Below are 9908 nucleotides of genomic sequence, written 5' to 3' on the forward strand. Positions count from 1 at the left end.
CGGTTCTTGTAAGTTCGTCTGACATCCGGATCTGCCAGTCTTTCAGTTGCCATGCGATTTGTCCGCACCTTACGCGGCCCCGGGAAACGTGGGGAGAAGCGACTCCGGACGAGCGCGTGGTCAAGGTCCACAAATGTGTTCCAAAACGACCGGCAGTCAGTTATGGACCCGCGCCATCGGTAACTGATGGCACTGTTGTCGATTTAGTTTGTGGCGCATAAAAACAGCCTGCGATCAGCACACAGCTGAAGCAATCGATCCCGATTGTCCGTACGTACCGAGTCCAGTCCATGTCGACCTCCCAATTGAGTCTCAGATGCACTGAGCCTGCCCACTTGCGCATTCATATCTCCGGCAACCACCACAATGTCTGAGCTTTTAGCTCGCCGCAGCAGAGCATTCAGGGCGTCGTAAAACCTGTCTTTGACGGTGTCAGAGCTACAATCAGTTGGGGCATAGGCAGATACGATAAACAGACATCTATCAACTTGCCGCTTGTGCGACTCCTTCACAGACGTTGCCAGACGAACCGCACAGAGGCGACTATCAACAGGTATCCAGTCAAGTAAGGATACTTCCGCCCGGTGACTTAGCAAATTACAAACCCTTGCACATCCCACCGCAGCAGCCTGTGGATCACCAGAGGTGCGCAGCCGGAAGCCAGGCTATTGGGTTATTGGCCGGATGGAATTGATCACCAGAGGTGCGCAGCCGGAAGCCAGGCTATTGGGTTATTGGCCCGGATGGAATTATTATTGCACAGGGATTGATAGCCATAATACAAATCAGAAGGCATATGTGCACCAATAGAAGTTTTTAGTATAGTTTCAACAGGTATAAAAATAAATACAGTGCGAAATGGGAGCGAGTCAAAAGAAGGGGACTTATCATATGTGAGAGTTCCCTGGTAAAAGTCCGGACGGCGGGAATGTGTTTTCTTCGCAGTATAGCTGGTACACGTATTCCATCANTGACTTGGGAAGAGCGGTTGACTTCCTTGCTCCCTGCGCGCGGGAGAGTCTGTGTGTCCCGAATGGGTTCGGTTTCCGTTTATGTAGGTCCCAGTGCGTGTGCGTGGGCGCGTCTGCACGTGAATGGTTGGTACGCTGACTAGGCGGTGCAGGCAATCGATGTCCGATGAGTCAGCTTAATGTGACGTGTTTGTGGGTATGAAAAAAAGACAAGCCTCGCGATCCAAGGAGCGACTGTGAGCTGGACAGTCAAGTTTGTCGGGGACTGGGTCGCTACAGAATCTCGGAACAAAATTCTGCGTTCACGCGCCTTATGGATCAGGCTTTTGAGTTCCACAGAAAGTGGAGTGCCTCCAGAAACCTCTTCCTCAGTCCACATGATATGTGAGCATCGGACATTTTTAAAACTCTGGCTACTTTCCCCACCAACACTACCACGTTGTTTTCTGGCTGCTTTAATTCAACACTTCCATCCTCCCGCTCAGTCAAGTTAATGGCATTTGATGTCGGCGCTGCTTGTCAAAATTATCAACGAATATCTTATACTGATACATTTTCTCCTTCAAAATCGGTCTCTGCTGTCTCCGGGACATGTACGAAACCTGACTAAGGTAGTTCATCTCACTGTGGTCCTTGTCAGCGGTACGAATAAGGTCGGAAGTAGATTGCATCCCTGTAAACAGTCTACTGTGTGAAATTCCGTTGGCCAGGTTGTCGATATACTCAGTCAGAGATCAAGAACTGGAAATCTATTCGCCATTTCTGAATTTACACTAACGCAGAAACTTCCAGACTTCCCCGGATGACAAAGCGCACGGATATCACAGAGATTTGAAAACTCAAATGATAATAATCGGTGGACGTGGAATTTTTTTTGGTGTGGGCATTTTCGGAACTGACGACATTGATCAGTTCACACTCTTTGTCATCAGCTGCACCAGATTTTTGCATGCCCCATATCCCAGCCTTCTGCCATCCACTCAAGGGTTTGTAAGGAGAGGCACCTGCCGAGCTATTGTGGTAATGTTACTCGAATCCTTCCTCCAAAAGGCTCCACAAGGAATCTGGTTCATTTTCAGGAGCCAGCTCTCGCGTAAAATTTAACCAGACACCTGGGTGTATCACCTGAACCTGTGTGATGATTCTGGTTACTGTTCTGGTTATGGCTCAGTAGTTAGGGCGCGACCTTACTAACCAGAAGGCTGGCTGCTCGAACCCAGCCTCCGGATCTCGACTGCTCCTTTCTAGGCTTGGGCAACCTGGCATTATCTCAGCCTCGTGATTCCTTCTTGTGACGTGTCAGCTAGGCACCGAAAGGTTGAGGATAAAATAAAAAAGGAAGCTACAAGGACGACAGCAGTAGAACATATGGATGCGATCAAAGACTAGGATGATCGGGGATAGAATTTAGGCTGAATTCGCATTCTTAAGTATGCACTATTGAATTAGTTTACTTAATGTAAACCGGTACTCATGTGTGATCAGCGTTGATTTCTATAGCAGATTTCTGTCTCTTCTAGGGGACACGGACTCAACCTAGTTTTCCGTTAATGTATCAGGCGGAATCAAGAAGCAGTAATCCAGATTTTGAACCAATCAGATTCGTCATGTTAAAGTCATACCAGTGATCTGTTCTATCATGTCCTTTTGTTTTTGGATGAGATTTATAGATACCACCTTCCTTCTAGAATGTTAGCCAACACTCCATGCCCACTTGCTCCCCTCCATGAGGGTTTACCAAGACGGTGACCCGTCAGCTCAAACCTGCGGCTTTTTTCGGTCATCGGGATCATTGAACGTTTGTTGTTATGTGCTGGGTGCTTTGAACCGTTCATTTGTGGGCCTTCAGGGAAACGCGTACTGTATGGAGTGCTGGAAGCTTTCACATCATCTAGAGCGCAGATGACTGTCTTAAAGGAGTTGAGAGCGAACATTCTTTTAGAGACCGTCAGGTTCAATCGAATCCATGACAACTTTTCGGTGAAGGGGTTCGATTGAGTTTAGTCTGGGCCTCACCAGTGAAGAAATCGGATCTGGGACCGGCGATGACCTGATGAGATCATGTTCATCCTTGGGAAAGAGCCACTAGGCGTAATCACGTTCCCACTTCGTAAGTACCGGATATGTGATGCCGCGAGTACCACTTGATTTCCGCTTTCATCTACTACCTATCCCATTTGGTCTTTCGATTTTAGGCTGCCGGTGCTAAAAAGGGTGGTTTGGGAGCGGCCAAAGTGAAAACCGATTTTGCGGCAATCGAGTCCGCAGCGGAGAATGCTGATTTACAGAAGGAACGGCAAGCTGAGTTAACAAACAAGCTAGCGCAAGAACAACTCGAGAAAGAGGCGGAACGCATGTAAGATTGTTGTGATAGGCTTTTTGTCTTTTGTAAAATGTTACTTTGTTCACTTTTTCAAATGACCGTTCTGGATCCATTTCCAGACAACGTTCACTATATGTACCTGTGTTCTGGTTTACCCTTTCACTAGTTTATAACTTTAGGGAAGCTGTTTTAAGTACCGCGGATGTGGTAAATGATGAATTCTTTCTGTTTTTTTCCGACCATGGTAACCGCAGCTAATACTTTGAGGCTTTACAACTAGGTTCCAGGTGACCGAACCGTTTGTTGGGTAAAGTTTCACTTGCCTACATTTATGGAGGCATTCGACTTAATTTAAGCCTAATTAGGGGTGTGGATTCAAAGACCCTGTTCGAATCATCCACTGATTTTTAGAACAGCTGAATACATGTCGGGCTTCACACACACGGTCTTAGTGACGATAAGCTGTCACCGCAATTTAATATGGTGCCAACCTCACTACGACATTCCTCTCATGAAGAAGAGATGAATTAATACCCCAGGAACCAATGCTTGCTTCAGTGCTACACCATGGGACATGGGTTCATAATCGTCGGTTCCCCACCTCTCACTAAAGGGTGGTTTTGTCATTCCCTGCTAATATCCCTTCGACAGAGTGCGATGCTTTCTTCTCTGATAGAACTTGTTTGTCAATGATTCTGTAAAAGTATACGTTAGCGGATTAGCCTACTAGCGGCTGGTTTTATTAACGGGATAATTTTTCGACCTCTGTGATATCCGTCTTCTTTCTGAGCCGTCGACCGGTCTCGTCAGTTGGTACCGTGGGGGAGTCCTCCACCTTCATTCGAGGGGAATTTAATGAGCTAAATTCTCACCAAAGTTATTCGTACTAGTAGCAATCAAGTCATTCCTAATACATGCTGCCCCAATATCTGTTCGGCCATTGGGTTCCTGTTACGTAGCAGAGTGGGGGGCTTATTATGCTAGTTCCTGTCTGGTGGTTCTTAGAGTACGTTGTCTTGCCGGCTTTAGGAAGTGCTCATAGCTTCGTTGACAAGCGTCACTTTCAGCTTTGTCTGTGTATTTGTCGTGGTAGCCACGGATGAGACAGACTGGCCGGGTAGTCAGTGACTTGAGCCCGTTACCGAAATCCCTCGATTTGGAACTAGTGGACGCCATGTTTCTACTGAATACACGCGAGTGTCAATCTTTGACATACTTTTGAGATAGGATCTCACTTGAGTGACGGAATCAAGAACATTTCCCTTCGTATGTCGTTCCACAGTTCGAATCTCGCTGTTGATATCGGTAATGCGATATCACATGGGCTTACGACATTGTCTGAAATGCAAATATCTCGCAACGTGTTTTGCTAATTCAACCAGCAAAATTAAGGAGACTCTGTTTCCGAAATTCACATCAAGCGGAGGTGGTACAAATGTTTGGCAAGAGACTCAACTGAATCCAGCCAAGTCTCTCGTTTACAGTGGTCTTCCAGTTTCGGTTCGCATACAACATAGGGTTGACTGAAACTGGGAAATTCGCCTACCTGGTGGGCCCCAACAAGGGTGAAAACAGTCGGGGGCTGTCGAAAGCTTTTCAGCAACCTTGTGAGTAATGTGCTACATCTAGATATTGTACAAATGTTATTTTTGGCTCTTGATTTTGTTGCTTCCAAGGCAACTCGTCATTAGTACAATAACATATCTTCGTAACTGCTGGACCACTTTCCTCACAATCGATGCCGACAGATTCCAATTATCGTTCGTTTTGTTCGTCCGCCAATTAGAGCTTCCCTTCGTCTGGCCTACAAAGAGGTTGCGGATGAACGAGACAAACGCGAAACGGCGCTCAAATCCGTTGATCCCAAGCGTGCAGAGCAGGTGGAACGACTGGGAATGAGTGGTGCAAATCTGAACACAAGGTAAGGAGTTGTCGTTCCGCTAGGCAATTACCTTGTACACTTGTTGTCTGAACTCCAAACTTCAGGTCTTTGGCAGTCGATCACAATTCCTACATCATTTTTTTCTGACTGATTTTGGGCTGCTCCCTTCGTTAGGCCTGTTTTCTGTTCGATTTCATCCATTTAATTCGGTGTCAGTAGGACGTTTACAAACCTGCCGCGGGGTCTGATAGACCGAAAATATAAGGTTTTCTGATATAGAGGCTATTACCATATTGAAATCACAATTAGCCACCAATTTTCCTTATCAGTTTTGAGGTTTATTCTAAGCTGTTTTCGGGGGTCTTTAGTGTTTTGGTTATTGTTGCTGGCTGTGGAGATGCATGGACAATATCTAGGACCCTTGGAAAGATTCAACCGTAGGTGTCCAACAAAGTGTGACAGCCGCTGAAGGAAGTGCATAACCGATATAGCATCGGTCGCTGCGTAAATTTGTCACCCTCGTGTGATGAGAGAGCTTGCGTATTGCAATCATCCCGCGGGTTACACCAGCTGGAATCTCGTTTCACAAGGTGCAAGCATGCCAGGAAGGCCGAAGGGTCAGTCAGACTAAAAGCAGTGAGACCCCTTACTTCGGGTAATCGTAATTTGGCGTGGTTCGGGGGTAAAGTCATCCCATTTTCTGCGGTGTAAGAGTTCAGGAAGTAAGGTGTTCTCCCTTGACTAGCATGTCCGTTTTTATGGAAGTTGTAATGTTATATTCTATTCCATCGAACAGGTTAAACTATTGAGTCATCCACTCCGGGCAGGGTCCCTCAAGAAAATCCTAATGCCCGCTTTCTCAGGGATCACTCTCTTAGGTAGGAGACTAGAAGTAGGGTCCCCAAACAAAACCCTACATCCCCCTTATGCCTTATGGGTCAGATTTTCGAGTCGAAGGTTCAAAATAGCGTAGCCCAACTGAAAGGTCCTCCTCTATTTGAGCAGCCGTAAAGTGTCGTTTTGCCCGCACGGTTCTTTGTCCACCGATGTCCCTAGCCAACCTTTTCCCATCCTACATGCAGACTTCGCTGGATCCTTTGATTTGCGATTATTCGATGGATGTGTTGTACCCGCTCCACTGTTCATAAACGGTCGATAGCCGACGACCGTTTCCCACCATTCTTGGGATTCATCGAGTAGGAACAGTTCACGTTTTTCTGTTTAGCTAAAGACGACATTTCCATCGGGACCGGGAAGGTCAGAGCAGCTTTTGTCAACCTATATCGTCTGTAGTCCGGGCATGACGTAATGTTTTCTCTCAAGGGTCGGGTTTAGAATGTTGCGGTACCCTCCATATTGTTGTGTTGGTCAGAAACTTGGCCTCTGCGAGCTTGGGATGTTAGAAAACTTTCAGAGTTTGACCACAGGTGTCTTTGGAGCGTCTTTCGAGTCTGATGGGATCATCGGATGTACGTTCACTGGTTTTCGGGAGAGATAACGTGCCCACGATATATGAATTCATGGTAGGTTACGCTTGCTTGCTCACGTGCTCCGTAATCTAATCGACGAACTTCGTCAGAGAACCATTTTTGCACAACCACGCGAAGGTTGGAAATGAGCCAGTGGATGTGAAGCGATGACTTAATAACAAAGTATGAAAGCCATTACTAGCAAACTCAGCCGCACTGGTCATTGCCATCTACCTGGATGTGGACCCTGACACGGGACACGCCAAACACGGCCCAGTCACTTGCTCATTGGCGTAGGTGCATCCAAGTTGTTGCCATGGCGAACTTCAATAGATTTTTCCGTGATTTAAACGTCTCCTTAAACAGACCGGACAGATCTGTGTATCGGAAACCAACCAGCAGGATAGATCCTGCTGTCATGCGTCACTTTCTCCGCACACTATTCCGTTGAAATGCAGCATCATTCGAGTCTCCATCGGGGCGGAGTGTGTATTTTAGGTTAGTACCGTCATTCGATAGATGTGCAGTACTCATTGAGTGTTTATTCAAAGACAGCTGAAATCGGTGCGGATTGAGTCGATGGTTGTAGCCAGTGTTGCCTATTGACCTGTTTGCGTCAGGTGCACCATGTGCTGGTCAATGAGGCAAATCTAGTAGACCAAATTCCACAGATATATGCTAGTGGTTCGTAGAAATGAATCGATGCCTGCAGAGGTTGGGTAAGAATGTGCAGTTTGATAGTAGGAAAGTCGCGGTAGTTTGCTTAAAGCGTGATATGTTATGTTGGAAATGGCTGTATTTCTTGTTTCACACAAATCTTGTGCTTACTAATTGCTCACTGGGAAAAAGTACTTATCTTATGGAAATCCTGTGAAGCCTCCGGTTCTAAGCAGCCTGAAGACTGGATCCCGCAGTCTAGTAAGACCCAATGACGATTTCCAGTTCATGAGCCCTGCAAATGGGTGCAAGACATCCAGGGTGCATCCCTCTTGAGAACCAGTCGATCTTGCGCAACGCAGATGAATTTGGGACCAGGTCATTTTGCCGTCTTTTGGGAAACGCTCTTCGGGAACTACCTTGCAGGAGACATCAGCATATCTACAATGTTTATATTTAGTTAGCCCTTGGATTGGGTCTTGTTGTGGCGCTTTCAATCCCCCTTCCTTTTCTATATGCCAACAGAACCGGAATAGGACATTCTGCATTTTCCAACGTTCAGAAAATCGAGCAAGAAGGCGTTACTCCCACCAGCGGAATTAACACCAATCGTTCGTCAGCCATTACATCATCTAACATGGATCCGTACTTCTCTACCACTGGTTTCGGGTCCAGTAATCGGATTCTTGACTCGTATGGCGGATCGTCGCAATCCAAGGCCGATGATTTGTTCGGTATGAATATGTGTCCGTGTGCATTCATACTTGCCTTCTAATACGTTTAAAAAAACATGCTAGTTGTTCTTTCGCTATCAGCGCACTGTTACTCACATTTTTGAAACCGCGAAATCCACTCACTCTGTTGTGCACACTTTACAGGTCGACAACCCAAGAGCTCCGCCAGTTCGTGGCTGGATGAATGGACCGTAATCAAAAGCCCCAACGAATCCGCTGCGCGTCTAAATGACTTCAATGACCGTTCAAGTGGAGACCGTTCTTACCTCACGGCTCCGGAGGATAACGGTGCCACATCGGACTGGAGCCGTTCAGCACCTAGCAGACCTCGACCCGATCCGATCAGCTCCCGACAGGAAGCTTCGAGTGAGCAATCCGAAGCACTTCGAACTAAATTTGCTAACGCGACTGCCATATCTTCCGACACGTACTTTGGTCGAACCGAGGTAAAGATCATGGTCATGCCGAATTTTCCCATCTCTGCTTTGAATCATTCCTCCTCATATTATTCGGTATCTAGGGCATATTCATTGTCGGTGCATGCAACTCCACACACTGCCATGGGCGTGTTTCTATTCCGCCAACCGTGTAGTTGTCTACGAATTCGATGAAAGCACTTCATAGGCCCACAAACTCCTCCACGAAAAGCTTGCACACGCAGGTCTTCATATGCCTTGTTAGGTCTGCTCTTCAGTTCGCCTCATGCTCAGTCTAATGAAGAATGTAATTAATTTTTGTTGCGAATATTGCAGTTACGAAGGATACCTATTTCAAATTACTGAACTATTTCACTAATTTAATCTGAACGTAAAGTTGACTCGGAAATCGACTCAAAGAGGACCGCGTGATCGAACCCACTGGCAGATCCGTAGTTGTGGCAACAACACATGTTCTCCCCTTAGCAGACGAAAATCACCCCTAGGTACAATGGTCGAAGTAATGAGCTTAAGCATAAAATCCGGCCCACAAAACGAAACGTTCTGGAGATGAAGTAGACAGGGAGTTGGAAGTGAATACTGAGAAAATCTGAATTTTAACTAGAAAAATTTCACTTGGGCGGGAGAAATAGGGCGAAAATGAGAGCGTGGGAAAATGGTGCACAGACTTAACATGGTAAGCAACATTTCGCTTGTTGACGAACATCAGGCCGATGAGGAAAGGGCGAAAGAGGGAGATCGATTTCCACCTAATTTACGTCTGATGAGCAACTGAAGCCAACGGACTTATACTAAAGGCTCATTCTGCGTTCACAAAGGGGAAGTGGCGTGCCTTATCCTGATGGTGGCAGAATTCACAATACACGTTGCTTGGTATGTGGTTTGTTAGACTGTAGTTATGTTAAAAGAAGGGAGTTTGTCAAGTTGTTCAGCTTAATCGTTTACTGTTTTGCATCCTGTTTTATTGGAAATGCCAATACAGTACGAAGTCATGTCTCAGTCGGTCGATTCCGATGTGAAAGATTCTCCTATTTGTTTGATATTGGTTACTGTTCTTGCCTTTTCGTATTTCTAGCCTGGTGATCTGGATATCAGTCGATTTCAAGGCAGCTCCTCGATTTCCAGTGATGATTACTTTGGACGAGCACGGCCCCAACAATCATTCCAGATTTCCGACGAAATGCAGTCGATAAAGGATGGTGTCCGTCAGGGTGTCACCAAGGTTGCCACCCGACTGTCTTCTTTGGCTAGTGGTGTCGTCACGTCGCTTCAGGTGAGCTCTTGCAAATGTATTTCTCACCTCTTCGGTTCTATAAAAATAGCGCATTTATTAACTAACACTTTTGGTTTAAGACAGGGTGATGCAGATCAGTTGTTAAACTATTCTAGGTCGTTATTTTCATGGTCTGAGATCGATCGGCGAGTTCTGGCTTCG

General features: G+C 46.3%; 1 protein-coding gene across 1 annotated transcript in view; it reads left to right on the forward strand.

Moving 5' to 3' along the window:
• T265_11465 (hypothetical protein) overlaps window positions 1–9908 on the forward strand; it is a gene marked incomplete at both ends in the record, with an annotated part of 25303 nt that overhangs the window by 4362 nt on the left and 11033 nt on the right. Inside the window, 5 exons of the mRNA XM_009178124.1 lie at window positions 3167–3327; window positions 5081–5215; window positions 7828–8036; window positions 8181–8482; window positions 9549–9746. Coding sequence (XP_009176388.1) covers window positions 3167–3327; window positions 5081–5215; window positions 7828–8036; window positions 8181–8482; window positions 9549–9746 — 1005 coding nt within the window. The remainder of the gene's footprint in view (window positions 1–3166; window positions 3328–5080; window positions 5216–7827; window positions 8037–8180; window positions 8483–9548; window positions 9747–9908) is intronic.

The sequence above is a fragment of the Opisthorchis viverrini genome, assembly GCF_000715545.1.
Source record: "Opisthorchis viverrini unplaced genomic scaffold opera_v5_500, whole genome shotgun sequence".
Classification (NCBI taxonomy): Eukaryota; Metazoa; Platyhelminthes; class Trematoda; order Opisthorchiida; family Opisthorchiidae; genus Opisthorchis; species Opisthorchis viverrini.